The sequence below is a fragment of the Lycium ferocissimum genome, chromosome 7, assembly GCF_029784015.1.
Source record: "Lycium ferocissimum isolate CSIRO_LF1 chromosome 7, AGI_CSIRO_Lferr_CH_V1, whole genome shotgun sequence".
Classification (NCBI taxonomy): Eukaryota; Viridiplantae; Streptophyta; class Magnoliopsida; order Solanales; family Solanaceae; genus Lycium; species Lycium ferocissimum.
In genome coordinates, this window is record NC_081348.1 from 18435149 (window position 1) to 18453942 (window position 18794).

The window sequence follows — 18794 nt, forward strand, 5'->3', positions numbered from 1 at the left end:
CTCTCTAAAAATCTGAAATTTGAGGGAAATGGAGGCTGCTAGGGTTTTCATTTCCCTTAAATACTAAGGGGAAAATGGGTTGACCCGACTTGAAAATGGGTTGAGACCTATCTGTCTTAAAACGTCTATATCTCCCTATCCCGACGTCGCCTATGAACCCACGACCTATGGTTGGAAAGGTTTTTCAATTATCTAAAACTTTCGTTCTTTGAGTTTTCCCAAATTCCCAATTTATGATAGGGTTATGGCCTCCCGAAGTCGGGTGACCGAAACGTATATACGGACCAAGATACGGTCACTGTTACGGTCCCGTAACACGAGATACGGACCGTATCTTGGTACCGTATCTTGGTGAAAATTTCCAGTGAGGTTCTGGAAATTTTTGACGTGTTACGGCCCACTGTTACGGTCCCGTAACTCATGTTACGGCCCGTAACGTCACCGTTACGCCGGGCAAAATTTCCAGCGAATAGGCTTCAGTAAAATGGGCATAACTTTTTGCACAGATGTCCGTTTGACCCCCGTAAGATACCGTTGGAAAGCTATTTCAAAGGGCTACAACTTTCATTGAGGAAGTTTTCTCAAATTCCCAACGGATTTTCACTAAAGTTGACTGGAAGGCAGACGTATCGAAAACTTAGCCGATTCTATAGGATTTCAAGTGCCTTACTATTAGCCATATTGAGACGATCATATCTCCTTGCTCCGATCTCTGATTGGCTTGGTCCTTATATCGTTAGAAAGGTATTTCTGCATACTACAACTTCATTGATAGTACCTTCCCAAATTCCAAACCGATCAAGGAGTTATCGGCTACCGAAATAGGCCCATGAACCATTTTCGCAAAACGTCAAACCTTAAATGTTTCCACTAGAACTCTAATGATATGAGCTTAGACATAGTTCCAAGATGCGGGGTGTTACAGTAGATCAGTGGGAAGATTAATTTTCCAGGTTTACAGCACAATTCAGAGGGTGGTACAAGTTAGGAATCCTTCATTCAGGAACATTCCTAATAAATGGGAAGATTTAATCAAACTAATGGAGGAGGAAAGAGCAAAACTGAAGTATATTAGAGTGATGTGGAGCTTTCCACCAAGAAATTGGTTACTATGCAATACAGATGGGGCTTCAAGAGGCAATCCAGGTAGAAGCTCCTATGGTTTTTGTTTGAGAAATGCAGAAGGTAACCTACTATATGCTAAAGCAAAGGAGTTAGGGATCAATACAAATAAAGAGGCTGAGGTGATAGCTATTCTGGAAGCTATGAGGTACTGCAGGGGTAAAGCAATACATAATATTATCATACAAACTGATTCTGAAATGGTTTACAAGATTTTGAAAGAGGATTGGAAAGCACCTTGGCGAATTGCTACATGGATTGAGGAGATAAGGGATTTCAGTAATCACATGAGTGTGTCGTATAGCCATATATTAAGGGAAGGTAATAAGTTGGCTGATGCACTATCTAATCAATACGGTGATGATGGCCACATCCTTTATAATGACTTTCAAGGATTGCAAACTAAATGCAAAAAGATTCTAAACAGTGACAAGGCACAGATTTCATACTTGAGAATAAGGTGTATATCTTGAAAGAGGTGATCATGGAAGTAGCTACTTTGGAGGAGTGAAAAGGTGGAAATCTGGGAAAGGAAGAAGGATACAATCTTCACATCATGTTCAAGTCCAAAAAGAGGAGAACATGGTGTTTTTTGCTAACCTATTTTCTTTTTTGCAGGTTTGTAACAACAATTTATTTAAAGGAAGCACAACCAGGCTTTGAGGATAAAAGACAGCAACATTGGTTTCATAGACACAGGCAAGGCATAATATACAGGCAGGGCAGATTACTCAAGAAAGCAGGTATCAGCAAGCAACAACAAAGAATCCAGGGAAACTTAATACACAAATTGGAGGAAGTTTTTCTCAAGAGAACAAACATCAATCTCCTTTTTTGGGAAATAAGTTTCACACATCAATTCAGGCATCTGAACAGCCAGAATCATCATTGCTATAAGTATTATTCTTATTTTAATTGCGTAAAGGAGGCGAATGGTTTTTTTGTGGTATTAGTACCATTTGGTACTCATTCAAAGAGCCAAACATCAATTTTATGTGGATTAAATCAAGGCAATACATATATCATCAACGATATGACGAGAATCAAGATACAGAACGAGATTGTTGTTTGCCTAAAATGACAGTAAGCTACAAGGAAGAAATCAAGTACTTACAAGAGAAGTTCTACAGCTTGACGGAAGAATCGAGCTTTGGAGCATTCATGAACATCAACAACATAAAACACCTGAAATGGAAGTGGTTAGAGGAGAAACAAATATACAATACCAACATTAAAGGCAGCTACTTATCTGAACTAGTCGAACATGCTGAACGAGCTGAAAATGATGATAGTTGAGAAATTTTTACATCACACAATAGAGGATAGATGATTCTAGGTGTCAATCAGAAAGAATTTCATCATATGGACACCAAAATCGTTTGATTTGCATCAGAGAGGAAGAGGAGCAACAGCGAGAATTTAGGGCAAAATATGAGAGAGATGGCTACTTTCCTAAGTTGGGAAAGGTAGTCCGTGCTTGTCTCCTTTATTTCTTTTATTTTATTTCTTTTTTCTATTTCTTTTCCTTTGTTTTTTGTTTTTTGGACTGGACCCTTTTTGTGAATAATCAAATTTAATAAAAAGCCCATTGGGCAAAATTTATTTTAAAAAAAAAAAAAAATCTGAACATGAAATGTCAGTATACATACATATGCATTGTTTTCACTTTTATAGCAGCCATGAAATTAGAATGACAGCTGCCGTGCATTTATAGAGAGGTTTGATTGTATTATATATAGATATAGATTACCTGGATTTGGAAGTCAAATATCCCCAACAAAATTAAATTAAGCCTTTCCTATACATTGGTTGTGCCAGCATGATCGTCTGCCCACCAATGATTTTCGAAGTAGAATTGGTCTTAATATTGACCAGAACTGTTAAAATATGCTACCAAACCATAGAAGACGCAAACCACATATATATTCTTTGGCTGCATAAATGCGGAGAATTTCAGACCGCTCCAGATCTACACCAACTCAAAAGAGGTAAGCAATTTCTTTTTTTTCTAGTAATGTCACTTACTCTACGTACTATCTTAATTGAATGCAGGTCATTGATGGGGAACTTGCTCTACGCCATTGTCACACAAGGTCACGGATCTCTTAGCTAAGGAAGGAGCATCAAAGCAGCATTTTGGAAATACGCTACTATTGAAAGTTTCTCCTATAGTTGCTAATTACGAAGTAATTAGCTAGGCTAGATATGTTACGAACTACTTTTGAAAGGAGCATTCCTGTAAATATAGCTAGTACCTCTAGCTACTGCTTTGGATAAGACGGCCCATATGGTTTCAGATGACCATTTATTTGTTAATGACCCTGTTTAATTAAGTATTATGAGTATCCTTTCTACCTAAAAAAGAAGAAGAGAAGAAATCGAACAACTATGATATTGAAATTGTTCATTTGAAATAAAACATTGAAATCATATATAGATTGAGCAAAGGACATTGAAACAATTTCTAACGCAAAGGGGAAACAAGCATTTGAGGCGTATACTTGGCTTCCTACATCAGTGGTACATAGCCCGTTAGGACCTGCTTTTATTTAATTTGATGCAAATACAACTGATCACGTTCAAGGCACTGCCAGTTAGCCCAGCTTGAAGTCCGACTTACCCCGTCTCTCTTTATGGTGAGAGATCCATCTTTTAGTTAATTGCCTTCAGTTTTAGTATGTGTTTTAGAAGAATACCCCAAAGACAATTTTGTTTTCAGTATTTTTAGAGGCCTATTACTTAACCTAGCGGTGACATGTAATTTCCAAAATTAACAAGATAGGTGGCAAGTTTCCATTCTTGAATCTAAAAGTCATGCGACACATGTTTATGAGAAAGGGTTTAACCTATTATGTACAGTTGTACACTAACAGTGTGACAAGATTTCACACAACTAATGTAATTTAACTTGATACTGCCCTTTATCCCTAAAGCTAGTTTGAAATGTGCTACTACTTTTTTATATTGCAGATATTGACAGGTAGTTTGATCCATATTCGACTAATATAATGTTGAATTCTTATGGGAGTGAGTCTTGTTGATCTAGTTTGAACTCCGAGCACTGAAATTGTTAATAATAATATACTCTATACTAGTGGTGCAAAGATTTTTACACCGTCAACATATATAACTTAAATTCATCTCTCCGATCTTATAATACATACTATAAATTATTTACAACGCATCTTTATGTTACATTAAAGTAGCCACAGTAGAAAACAAACAAATTAAAGAAGACAATTTGAACTCTTTTTAACCTCCTCCTCCTCAACATCCACCTCCCCGCCACCACCTCTGCCGCTGCCACCACCATCACCACCCCGACTACTTGTCCTTCCACCACCACCAGCACTAGTGATAACAGGGGCCGAGGCAACTATTCCAGCAGCAGCCTTTAGAACAACCATTCCGCCATCTTTCTTTGCTGTGTTCTTGCGTGTAATTTCACCCTTTTCAACATCGCGGTTCGCTTGTAAAGGCGGAGGAGTGGAATTACCACCAGTCACATTCCGAGTACTCAAAGGGTGGCTCTTTTTCTTCCGGCCACTTTTGTAAACACAACACAAGTCAACAATTGAATATGCTTTCATCTTGTAATTGTAACTTCTTAATTGGTAATCTGCTTAAAATTAAACTCTTTGTCATGCTTTTATAGTATCACATTACGTAACCAGGGCATTGCAACTTCAATTTTATATACAATCTTGTGTGAACAAGTAATACTATAAGATATGAGTTTGGAAACTAGATGGAAATTTTCTACGTACAGTGGACATTTGGCAACCTTAAAATTTTTAAAAGTATATATTTATATTTTATTATTGCACTACAGTCTACACCACACAGAGAATTACACGAGTAAGCTATTTTAATTATTTGCTTAGACCAAGATTTTATTGAAGTCGATCGTCACAATTGTGACATTGTAGTTGAGTGAAATAGAAGAAATGTGCCAGCTGGTTCTTTGACGCATTGCATCTCAAAGGAGAAATGCTGTGAGTTTAAACTCTCATATATATCATAGAGCTCCATATTTTTTCTGCAAATTCATGCAGCAATAAAAAAATATACTAAAAGATAAAGCTGAATCAAGAAGGTGATAACTATGATACTGAAATTGTTCACTTGAAATGGAAACATTTGTTACATCCGGCAATTTTTGCGTATTTGAAAATTTGGAAATAACCTTGACTTATGAGGAATAAGGTCATGTTGGATTTTTCTTAATATGTGTATGCCGGTTATGGAAGTATGGATGCGGAGATATTAAGTAAGGCTAAGGGCAAAATCGGAATTTTGGAAATTTATTTCATGAAATATACAAAGTAGCCAAACAATTGGGCTCAAAAAAAAAAAAATAAGAAAAGAGGCCCAAATAGGTGGAGGTGGCCGGCCAACTTAGCCCAAGCCCATGGAAAAATTTAATCCATGTGATTAAATTATATAAGGAGCTTAAGCATTCAAGAAACTTCAAGAGAAAGAAAGCAAGAACTAGAAAAAAAAAAGGAAGGGCCTTCGGCCAAGAGAGAAAGAGAGAAAGAAAAAAAAAAAGAAAATTTTCTTGCCTTGATCCTTGGTTCAAAAATTCATTTCTTGTTGGATTCCTAACAAGTTCAAGACGCTCTTCAACGTGGTATAGTTGGTTTGGAGAAAGAACTCCGTTTGCGGAAAGTTGAAATTTTAAGAAAAAGGTAAAATTCTTATGTTTCATGTTATGGAATGAATTTATATGTTATGATGATTAGAAGTAGACGAGAATTATGAAAGTGTGACGTGTGTGTGTGTGTGGATTATGGATGTGGCCGTGAGCCACATGAAGTGGGAAGGTGATGAATTTGATTTTTCTTAGCTTGTTAGTTGTGTTGTTGTGACTTTTGTGACGTAAATAAAGGCTTAGCGACGCAAGTTGGCGTTGAAATGGTATGTGTGTTGTTATGGGAAATTATATGATTTTATATAGTTTTTTATATAATGATGGAAGTGATGGTCTAAGGTGTGAATTAATGATGTTGTGAATGAAGTTGGAAGATGGAAATATGTTATGAATATTTATGTTGAGAATTGGAAGTTTTGAGTGAATTGTGGTTTGGTGGAAATTTTTGCATATTTGGTAGGATTATGTGAAATGTCTTTGAATTGTATTGAATGGCCTCAAGTTAGTGAATAAATATGAAAACGTCGATATTGGATGAGAAGTATGAAGTTAGAATGGAAGTCGATGTATTATGTTGAAAGAAAGACTATTTATGTTAATATGTGTTTTGTAGTGTTTATCGGTGTTGTTGATGTTTTTGATGTTGTTGTTGGGTTGGTTGTTGTCTTTCAAGCCGAGTTTAATCCTCGGGGATGTTAGAGTTATAGGGGAGATCTTTGCCCGAAATTTCGGTAGTCAAGTATGAACTCATTGTTGAAATGTTAACTCTCGCGAATAGTAATGGTAAAGGTGACCATTTACGGATTCTAGGCGAAACGGAACTTGAGTTTAAGCGTGCGTAAGACATACGTAAGGTATGTAAAGCCTTCTATTTCCTCTTCATGGCATGATCTAGGTGTGCTTAGCTTCGGTTTTGACCCTTTGGGTCAATCCTATCTCCGGGATTCACACCTAAAGTTGGAACGTTTTCATTCAATGGAATTGAACCAAATAGGTCACAATTGACTAGTTTGGCCGTAAATATCTAAAACTTGTCCGAATCCAATCCGACTACTCCCAAACCAATTGTTAATGATATTATGAGGTTCGATAGGCATGTCCCATGTACGCCACCTCCGTTGGCCCGGGCGGACCCACTATTCCGGATCTCCGCCCTCTTGTTTTATTTGACTTATTTTTGTACCACAATTGAAGGAAAACTTTTGGCTATTGCCCTAACTATTAAGCGATATTTTATAAGACTTTTCAAAACCACTCCGAAGGAGTGTGATATTTTATAAGACTTTCCAAAACCACTCCGAAGGGAGTGTGATATTTTATAAAGCTTTTTAAAAAACCACTCCGAAGGGGTGCGATATCTTATTATTCGATTTTCCAAAAACACTCCGAAGGGGGTGTGAGATTTTATTATTATTATTACTATTATTATTATGCCCGAAGGGGCTAGGATTAGTATTATGTCGCGAGTGGCATGCCCGATGGGGCCAGGGTAGCCGTATGTCACGAGTGGCATGCCCGAAGGGCTAGGATTATTATGTCGGGGCCGCATGTCCGATGGGGCCGGGATAGACGTATGTTGGACCGACATGCCCGAAGGGCCATTATTTTATTCGGGACCGGCGTGTCCGAAGGGGCCGGGATAGACGTATGTCGGGCAGCACACCCGAAGGGGATTATTACCATTATTATTACTACGTTATCATTTTTTTATATATTATCATTGTTATTATTATTAGGGAAGCGGCCGTCCGAAGGACCGTTTTACTTAAATATTAAATTCATGTCGGGTAGCCTAAACTTGCTTCTCGTTGAACTCTCCTATTTCTTGCTTCGGTGATGCTTTACATATTCGGTACATATTCCGTCCGACCCCCTCTCTTCGGGGGGCGCGTTTCATGCCCGCGAGTCCGGCGCGTCGGGGAATCCGGCTACTTAGAGAAGTCACCATCGGGAGTCGGGCGGCTCCATTTGCTTCGGAGGGGTCGTCCTGTTTTGGTATAATTTTATGTATTGTACGGGTCATACTCGTAGAAGTACGCGAACGAGCGTGGGAGTTATGGTTCTTGTGTGGCCTCGTCGTCGGCCGTTATTTTGTTGTACGAAAATGGCGGAGGCCTTTTTGGCTCGCCTTATTCTATGTCGTGTATATATATATTATGTTTGAGATGTCTTGAGTCGCGTGCTAATTTTGGTATTTCATTTACAAAAAAATTTTGAGTCGACGTTTAAGGGTCCGCTCGGCTCTGACGAGAGTCGGGTGCCCGTCACGCCCTGACGAAGGTTGGGGTGTGACAACATTGAAGTCATACATAAATTGAGCAAAGGACTTCAAAACAAATTAAAGCAAAAGGGGAGACAAGTATCTGAGAACTTGGTGCAATTGATGGAAAATATGGATATGACCAAATCTGGCCAAAATTAGTCAGATTTGCAGTTTTCACACGCACTAATTTTACAAGGTATGTACTACCTCCCACCAAAACATTATGTGGTTACTCTGTCAGCGATGTTCATAATTATAATTTATAGGGGTGGGAGTAGAGGAGAAGAAATGGTCGAATTTCCGCTTGAACTTTGGGAATGGTCTAAATTTTCCCTTTAGTTGGGATGATTTACACAAATTGCCCCTTTAGGTCACTGTTTAGAATTTGCCCTATTTTTAAAAGTTGTGCAAATATAACTTTGGGGAATTACTGTATGTCTGAAGTCGGTTCCAAAACCTGTATGTGTGAAGTTGGTACCGAAGTGATTAAACGCACATATTCCCCCTTTTAGGTCACTATTTAGAATTTGCCCTATTTTTAAAAGTTGTGCAAATATAGCTTTGGGAAATTATTGTACGTCTGAAGTTGGTTCCAAAACCTGTATGTGTGAAGTTGGTACCGAAGTGATTAAACGTACATATTTTTGCGCACTGTGGCTATGGCTTAAATGGGGATCTCATAATTATCTGTCTGTGCACTTCCCCCATTTTATGTACAATATGAGAACTTAGAGCAAAATAATTAGTAAATAGCCACTTGTAGCCACTATATATATAGTTACTTCAAAAGCTATTAAAATTTAACTACTTTTTGAGCAGGGAAAAAGTTTTGAACAAAAATATTCCCAATTAAAACACATAACACCTCCAGCGAGCATTACTGGAATTCGAGGATTGACAAGCGAAAACCAAGGAACGATTCATGAGGCCAAAAAAATTATTAGAGTTTCAAACCCATGAATGATTTCACGGGGTTCAAACTCAGAACAATTTATAGGGTTCAAAAGTTAATAAATTTGTCTCTGTTTTAAGTAGGATCATTTTTGTCCAAATTTTAGTTCCGCCCAAAAAATGGGTAAAAATCCATAACAGATCCGAAAACTGACCATTCCACCTAATTTTGAAGAAATTGTACGAATTGCCTTCAAATAGGTTGGTCTTTAATTTTTGTCTTCAAATAGGCTGGTCTTTAACTTTTTCCGTTTAGTAATCAAACTTATGTCTAGTGAAGCATATGTTCTTTCGTCATGCGGTGCATAATTTGTGAGAATTATGATGCGAAAATATAAACGTATGCCCTGTGAAAAAGTTATTTCTTACGAGGGCCAAAAATTAAAGAGCAACACAAAATAAGGGACATAAGTGCCAATGACCCGCTAATTTTTACGGGAAATCTACATAGCATAACTAACTACTGGTACAATTTATATTTAGTAGCTATAGTTTAAATTAATTACATCCTATAGCTAAGAGTAATATGTTAAATACTTACATACAATTAATAGCTACATATATATTTAAAATAAAATACTTTATTTTTATTATTTATAATTTTTTTTCTTGATTGCTTTTTCTGCTCAGCAGATGGACAGCCGCTGGAGCTTTGGCCACCAATCACCCCGCCACAAACACGCCGAAAATCGTCAGATCTGGCCGGAAACGCGCCATAAGGGCTGTTGTTTTTGTTGTTAGCCGCTGGAGCTCCGACAAACGAGCTCTAGCCACCAACCACGCCGAAAATCGTCGGATGCCGGCGGAAACGCCGCTATAAGGGCCCCCCCCCCCCCCCCGATGAAATTTCCAGCAGATCTGGCCGAAAATCGTCAGATCTGGCCGAAACTAGTGGTTGGTGTTGTTGTATTCACGAATACGGCGATTGTATTCACTTTTTTGAGCTTTTTTGTTAATTTTTTAGATTGTATTCATATTTTTTAGGGTGTATTTGTTAATTTTTGGTGTATCTATATTTTTATGTATTCAGTTTTACTCGTTGTATTCATGAATACAGCGAGCCAGTTTATGAATACAGATAGTCATTTCATGAACACAGTGGAAAAAAATTTGTTGTATTCATGAATACAGCGGAAAAAAAAATGAATACAACGAAAAAAAGCAGCTATGCCATGTAAATATTAGAAATGTAGCTATGTCCAATTTTAAACCCCTAAACCTTACTAAACCTTAGTCGTTTATGTAAAATGCCCATTTTTCACGAACTTAGATATAGTGTAGCCCAAAATTCCTCATCTCAAGCCCAAACAAGATGATTGTGTGCGATCTTGTTCCCCTAATAGGATTCCAAAAATTTATCCAAACGCGCCCATTTGACAAGATTGGTGGCAAGTTTTCATTGTCGAATGTAAAAAGTACTATGAAGATATTTATGTGACACAATATATTACAGTAACATTTTTTGCATGTCAAACGAGAAACGATGTAAGTTAATTAAAACTCTCATCTCATATCACACAACTCAATTAAAACTCTCATATCACACAACTCCATATTCTGTCCTACCAATGCGCCACTCAAAAATAGGTACAAGACAAGTTGACTCAGGAAGCTGAAACTACAGTACGATGTTGAAATTACTCACTCGTAATGGAAACATTGAAATCATACATAAATATGAGCATAGGACTTCAAACAAAATCAAACGGATATCGAAATGCTTATTCCTTCTCCACCTCCACCACCACCACAAACGCCCTTGAGGCCCCTGATCCCCCAGTCAAGTCCGCGAGCACTAGTACTGGTAACATCTGCCTTTTCAACGTCACGTGGAGCAGCCTTTTCAACATCACGAGGAGGAGGAACGGTAACACTCCGAGTCACAGGCGAGCTCTCTTGCATTCGGCCGCCTAAGTACCAAACCAAAACTACAGCTGCTAGTGAGCCACAGACTAGGAGTACACAATAGCATATGATTCCATCTTGTGACTAATGTAACTTGTTAATTGGTTCTGCTAAAAAAGGTTTGTCATGATTTTATAGCATTGGATTACGTACCAATGCACTGCAATTTCAATTTTGTATAGAATTTTGTTGAACAAGTGCTTAAATATAGTCCTTGGTACAATCTTGTAAGCACTATAATTAAGCTGTCACAATTGTGACGTAGGGGAGAGAAATGGAAGAAATGTGGCAGTTCCTTTGAATCTTTCTATTGCTTAATTCCATGGCTAGTTCTTAATAGATGCAAAGTTGATTTCATAAATCACTCAACTTTTATTTTATTGTATCAATAAAAATCATTCAATTTTGCTCAAATATTACATGAAGTCTTTGCCATATTCATCCACATCCAATCTTATCAAAGTCTATGAAATAAGAAATTTAAAATGAGAAAAAATAAATTAATAGATAAGCCAGAATACTTCAGCATGAACTCTCGGGCATAATAGTCTTTATACATCTCTTTTAGGTAGGACAGCAAAGATAAGAAATCAAATGAATGATGAATGTAATAAATCGTCATAGTGAATCATAGCTGCTTATACATTTTTGAAGTTATTTTTATCTCCGTGCACTGAATTATAAAAAAGTATTTGCTATAGTAATAATATAATTATTATCTTCATACTATGAGAATATATAACTTAATTTTTCTTTTTCCAATTTCATGGTACGTAGAATTATTTACAACATACTCCATTATACATTAAGAGTAGGCGAGTAGCCACGGTAGAAGACAGACAAAGAAGATAGTTTGAATCCTTTAATTTTAACCTCCACATCCACCCCCACAGCCTCCACATCCACCACCGCAGCCACCACCTCCGCCGCCACAACCACCACTGTAAGAACTAGTGATAACAGCAGTAGTGGCAACTGTTGCTGCAGCAGCACCTAAAATAACCACACCACCATCTCTCATTGCTGTGTTCTTGGGTGTAATTTCACCCCTTTCAACATCGCGGTTCACTTGTAAAGGCAGAGGAGGAGGAGCCGGAGCACCACCACTCACGTTCCTAGTCACAGGGAGGCTCTTTTTCTTTCGGCCACTTTTGCAAAGACAACACAAAATCAAAATTAGAGCTGCCACAGAGCCACATACTATGAGTGCAATTGCATATGCTTTCATCTTGTAATTGGTACTCTGCTAAAATCCTTTGTCATGCTTTTATTTATAGCAACAGATTGCGCAACGAAGTTAGTGCAACTTGCAAATAAATTTCTATAGAAGTTACTCATGAAGAAGATTAAAAGATTCTACCAAATAAGTAGTGCTTTGAAACTTGACGGAAAATTCTCTATAGTAGACTTTTGGTTCCCTTATAAATATTTTCTTATAGCATCAGAAATATATAAAAAGAGAGGCAAGACCCAGGCCTTATTTTAAGTCGTCACAATTTTGACATTGTAGTTGAGTGGAGGACAAGAAATACGTGGCAGTTTCTTTGAATCTTTCTCTTCTTTAATTCCATGGAACTAACCATGGAATTAAACAAGAGAAATCATTCATGGGCGGGTTGGGTCAATTTTCGGTGGTCATAACGCGTTAAATCAGTAAATGCGCCACGACCCGGTCAACCCAAAGTTTGCTTAACTCGCAATGAATTAGATGATTAGGAAGAATGATCAGTCAAATCATTGGTCATAGGGCAGCAACAAAAGCCCAAACGTATTAAATTGTTGATCTTATAGTGAATTAGTGATTGAATGAAAATAACATGAGTTTCACACAGATTTGTGATTCGAGATTTTTATCTTCGAATTTGAAATTATATACTCCATTTATTTCAATTTATGTAGCACAATTGGAATTTCGAGATTTAAATTATTAAATTTTAATCGTGAATTTAGACATAGAAGCTTTAAGTTTTTTGAAATAAAATTTGGAAACTACGTAAAAAAATACTATAAATCACAATAATTAATAATTTATTTTAAAGGCATATAAAAAAAATTCTGATAAGAAAAATTTGGCTGACTCTTGAAATTCTAAAGGTGCCACATAAATTGGGACAGAGAGAATATTAAATAGAAGTAATCCATCATCATTCGTGCGATTATGATCTATCTATACCAACCCATATAATGTATACAATTCGACATGGTAACTAGCATAACCTTTTCATAGAAGACATCGACAGGCTTATTTGAAGATCAAGCTTGAAAATAAATAGAGAGGTCACTATTTAAAGTGCTCTACAAGTTAATGCAACATTCAAAAATATAATACTACTAAAATATTAATTATTATATAGTACATTAGAAGTAGCCACAGTAGAAAACAGAAAAAGAAGACAGTTTTAACTCTTTATGATCTCCGCCACCTCAAATTCCAGCACTGCCACCGCCCAAGCCAGCAGCTCCACCACCACCACCCCAAAAGCTCATCCCTCCACCACGACCACCACCCAAACCCCTGATCCCCCAGTCACGGCGAGCACTATAGCCTTTTTGACATCACGAGGAGCATGAACAAGCACATTATCCGAGTCACAGGCTGATTCTTTGGCTTTCGGCCACTACAATACCAGACTAAAATTACAGCTGCTACAGAGCCACATGCTATGAGTGCAACAGCATATACATGCTTTCATTTTCTAATTTTGTAACTTCTTACATAATTGCTACTGTGCTAGAAACTCTTTATTCTCATGCTTTTATAGCACCAGATTGCGTAACAATTAATAAGGTACTGCAGCTTCAATTTTATACAGAATTCTGTTGAACAAGTTCTTATAAGATTGTACCAGGTGTGAGCTAGAAAACTAGTTGGAAAATTTCTAAAGTGGACCTTAAAATTTTTAAGGGGTATATTTATATTTTATTATTACAGCAGAAATATAAAATAGAGGGTACTTAATTTTTTTAATTTTTTTTTTGCTTAGACCAAGACTTTTTAAGTCGATCTTCACAATTGTGCATTCGTGATATTGTAGTTGAGTGGAAGAAAAGAAATGTGGCAGTTCTTTTGAATCTTTCTCTTGCTTAATTTCGTGTCTAGTACTTCGTTAACGCATGAGTTGATTTCATAGATGCCCGCTTAACTTTTATTTTATTGCATCAAACAATTTTTATAATATAACCATTATTCAATTTTGATCAAGTATATATTACAGAAAGTCTTTAGCAGGTTCATTATATTCACATCCACTTTTAAGGACGCGATCAAAATCTATGCAATAAAAAATTAAAAATGAGAAAAAGAAATCAAATAAATACAGTAACAAAATATTTCAGCATGAATTCTCGGGCATGATAATCTATTGAAGTAGTTTTTATACATCTCCTTTAGGTGTGAGAGTCCAAGCGTAGAGAGTGAATGTGAATAAACTCTATTCACTGAAATCATTAGTGTAACTGCATTGCCTATACATTTTTAAAGTTGCTCTATATTGTTTTTTCTCATACTATCAGAATATATAATTTAAATTTTCAATCTCATGATACATAAAATTATTTACAAATTACATCTTATCCTTGTTATCCACAGCCTCCAATTCCACCACCCCCGCCCCTGCATCCACCACAGCCACCACATCCTCCACCACTCGTTCCCCCCTTCGCCACCACAGCCACCACTCGTCCCCCCTACACCACCAGTCGTCCCTCCATCATCACTACCACCACCACCATTGTAAGCACTAGTGATAACAGGGGCCGAGGCAACTACAGCAGCAGCAGCTCCTAGAATAACCATTCCACCATCTCTCATTGCTTTAATTTCGCCTTTTTCAACATCGCGATTCGCTTGTATAGGCGGAGGAGGAGGAGGGTTGTGGCTCTTTTTCTTTCGGCAACTTTTGCAAATACAATACAGAATCAAAACTAAAGCTGCCACAGAGCCAGAGACTATGAGTGCAATTGCATATGCTTTCATCTTTTAATTGTAACTTATTAACTGATACTCAGCTGAAAACTCTTTGTCATGCTTTTATAGAATCAGATTGCGTAACCAAAGGAACTGCAACTTCAATTTTCTATACAAGTTTACTCATGAACAAGATTATAAGATTCTACCAAATTAGAGCTTGGAAACTTGATGGAAATTCTCTACATTAGACTTTTGGCTCCCTTAATAAATTTTTATAGTAAATATTTTCTTTATCGAGTCAGAAATATAGAAAGAGGTAAGACCAATAGGCCTTATTTTAAGTCGCCACAATTTTGACATTGTAGTTGAGTGGTGAAGAAGAAAAACGTAGCAGTTTCTTTGAATCTTTCTCTTGCTTAACTCCCTGCAGCTTAATTAGTACCTAGAAAATGCATGAATTTGTTTTTATTGAATAATAAAATTGTCAATTTCCGATGGACGTTACCTCAAAATTTGGCTCGTTGGTAAAGGGGTTTCTACCGTAAAATGTGTTGAAGACGTTGCCAACTAACCAAATTCCGGACAAATTTTATCGAAAATTAGCAATTTTCTGACAACAAACTAGTTAGAGATATGAAATAGTGAAATGAGTCATCGTCCATAATTTATTAGTATGAGTTCTCCTACATCCTAGAGAAAGCATGATAGTTTTTCTTTAAAAATATTTGTGTGTTTATTTATTATTTCGTAGATTTAATATTTATTCTTGCAATGGTTTTGTAGTAGTATTGTCAATTTATTCTTAGCTGGTTTAACATTTGAATTTCAGCAGTTTGTTTCTTAGAATAATTGCTAGAATGTCATATAGAATCTCTGTTTGATGCCATGACAACAGCGCCCATGGCCTAATGGATAAGGCGCTTGACTTCTAATCAAGCGATTGTGGGTTCGAGTCCCACTGGGCGTGAACTTGTGGTTGTGTTACTATTTGTTTTTTGTTTGATAGATGACATGAATTGAGTATAAATAATTTGTATACCTTATCCTAATTTTGTTTTGTTTGATGTTTTCTCCTTGTCACTCTAGACCAGTTTCTTAAATATCCTAAGGTCAATTATTTTTTATTTATACCCAGTAGTTGTTTCCGATATACGGATACTCAAAGCGATATTGTATTACTCATAGGATAAATTAATCTCTTGATTCAATAGATATGTGTATCTTTTTTCTGAAAGAAGAAAAAATTGAAGATAAAAAGTTTTGATAACATAAGGGAAGAATGTACACAACCAAGAAGAAAGAAGATGTGACGCTCAATCGGTTATTTGAGATTAAAGTTGAAATTACTCATTTGAAATGGAAACATTGAAACCATACATAAATTGAGCAAAGGAAATCAAAACAAATTAAAGCAAAGGGGAAAATATAAAAGCATTTGAGAACATGGAACAACTGACGGAAAATTTGGATATGCCAAAATCTGGCCTAAATTAATTAGTCAGATTTTGCAATTATGGTGAGCAAGAAATCCTTGTAGCTTCCATTAGCAACTTCTTCAATCTTGCCAGCCAAGGTAGTTCCATATTTGCTGTGGAATTCTTCTTTGATTAGCTTCATATCATTGTCGTCTGCTCTTGTAACTATGACTCGAGTCACTGAGTCTTTGGCAGTTTCATCCACATCCAATCTTAAGGACGCGATCAAAATCTATAAAATAAGAAATATTTGAAAATGAGAAAAATACCAAGTAAAACATTTCAAAACAAAAAAGGGTAGAAAACACAAGAATGTACGGTTATATTTATCAGCGTCGTGATTGATATTATTTACCTTGCTGAAGTATGCTTGTGGTGCACAAAGGCATTGGACTACTTGTTTCGAGATCAATTCACCATCAAGATCCTGAAGAAAAAAATTGAGATTATCGATCATCTTAAATTAATGGCATAAAGAGTTATGAACGATCACTGCATAGAAGTTGAACTCTTTTTTTTATTACCTCGTCCAAGAAGTTGCCGGTCAATTCCTTGTAGTGGTTATAGATGGCCTTAAGATGGAGCTTGCTTCTGTGTGAGAGGATCCTCACAATCTCTTCATTCTCAATCAGCTTCTTCTTAGCATCTTTTATTGCATTCACAAACACCTTTGCCTCAGCTTTTGCAAGATCTTCATTCACTCTTGGCCCTTCATAACGGTAGGAACTCACAAGAGCAACTAGAAGCTGTTTATCATAACAAAATGGTAAATTAGTAAATATTGCCGCCAATATCTCTATTATGAGGATTCATCATAAATTGATAAGTTTTACCCTGGCTGACAGCCAATCGCAGAATAACTACAACAATAATAATAATTTCTAAGGAGAATAATAACAATTGGCATGAAAAGAATTGAAAATTTCGGCCAAAAAAAATAAAAGAGTAAATTTCTAAAATGGTCTATGAACTTATTGAAATTATCAGATAAAGTCACTTATCTTATTTTTATATTAATATACTCACTCAACTTATACCATTTTTCCTATAACTCTGGGCGGATAACCCCATTGTTTCACATGAAATCTGACCCAGACGAGCCCCACAGAATAAAATTAGTGCATACAACTTCAAGCATAAAAGAAAAGACAGAAGAAAGACCTTTCTTTCGTGAGTTTTGATATGGTGAGCAATGTCTTCCTCAATTGAGTGTTCAAAAAGGGAGTGATAGGCTTTCCTCGCACCCAAAAGGTCCTCAGAGGATCGAGTGCAAGCAGTCTCAATGAGAACATTATGTTGAGGTACTTTCAACAACAATGCCTCCTTAAACAAACGAGCATCCCTTTCCCATGGGTGCATTGTGTACAGCACCACTGCATCCTACAATATTAAACACATATTTCTTAACGTTATTCTATTTTACATAGGACGTCAATTTTTTGTTTTCAAACAAAATGTACCTTAAGACGCAAAAATTCTTGACGAAGCTGAAGGATATGTTGATCATTCCATCTCTGGAATTGACGTTCATCTTCTGTGAAGAATCCAGGGGTGCTTACCCTGTAGGATGCCCTCTGATGGGGATTCCATCTTCCCAATAATGAGATGAATAAATTCTCATCCACACCAAGTCCTGCAAATTTGTATTTATAAAATTGAATCAGAAAATATCAATTTCCAATCAAAATTGAACTCACTATATGCACTGAAGGAAATCATTCTAATTACATTCTCAGGCAACACCATAGCATATGGTGTTGGATGTTGCATTTGTTACTGGAGGATTCAAATAGAGCATTTAGTAGAATGTTCAGTTTTTAATTTTAGTAAAAGTCTAATAATTTAATTGTAAGAGGTGTTTACTAACTTTGTTTACGTGACAATGTAAAGGCTTATAATCTGTGTTTACATGGGTATATAAAGGCCTAAGATTACTGAAAATTTATATGAGATAAAATTTCAATCATATTCTCAACCTTGTTGCGTGCATTTCTCTTAGCGAAATCATAACATATAGAACGGCCGTATTAGATAGGCTAAAGGTAAACGAAAAACTTGTAATGTGTAATTAAAATTTGCTAAGAGGGAAATATATAAGAGAGGAACCTGAGAAAGCCTTGGTTAGAGCTGCATATGCATTAGCCTCTGACATTTTCTTCTGTAATTAGTCTATTGAGTTTTTTTGGTGTGTGTAAAAAAGAGAGAAGATAGTTGAGACTTGAGGTGTGGGACTTGTCATTCAATTCGAACTATATTTATATTGGTTATTAGGGGTACTTCTGTCATTTAATCAATTACCAGCCGGGTATCTAAGTTTGACTAAAGCTGAAAAGACCAAAGTAGCCCTTGGTGTATACCATTAATAGCATTCATTGATGTCGTTTAATTAATAAAACAATGAATATAAAATTATAAAGACGTGGCCATTTAATTCTTGCACCTTCCCTTGTTCATGAAAATACAGCTAGTAACGCCTTGTGTTATTTAAAAAATTAATAGTCAAAGTCTTTAAGT

The 18794-nt window shown here is 36.5% G+C and overlaps 1 protein-coding gene and 1 non-coding gene across 2 annotated transcripts; one reads left to right on the forward strand and one right to left on the reverse strand.

The window, feature by feature from the left end:
* The first annotated feature begins 15699 nt into the window (after positions 1-15699).
* Positions 15700-15772, forward strand: TRNAR-UCU (transfer RNA arginine (anticodon UCU)). The gene has a single exon. It is a non-coding gene; the product is annotated as a tRNA-Arg (tRNA).
* Positions 15773-16128: 356 nt separating this feature from the next.
* LOC132062578 (annexin D4-like) lies at positions 16129-18515 on the reverse strand. Its single transcript, XM_059455119.1, has 6 exons — positions 18387-18515; positions 17741-17913; positions 17442-17660; positions 16805-17026; positions 16636-16707; positions 16129-16512 (listed from the first exon to the last, which is right to left on the reverse strand). Exons 1-6 carry the CDS (start codon positions 18430-18432, stop codon positions 16300-16302), a joined length of 945 nt encoding a protein of 314 aa, XP_059311102.1. The 5' UTR covers positions 18433-18515; the 3' UTR covers positions 16129-16299.
* Between the last annotated feature and the right edge of the window lie 279 nt (positions 18516-18794).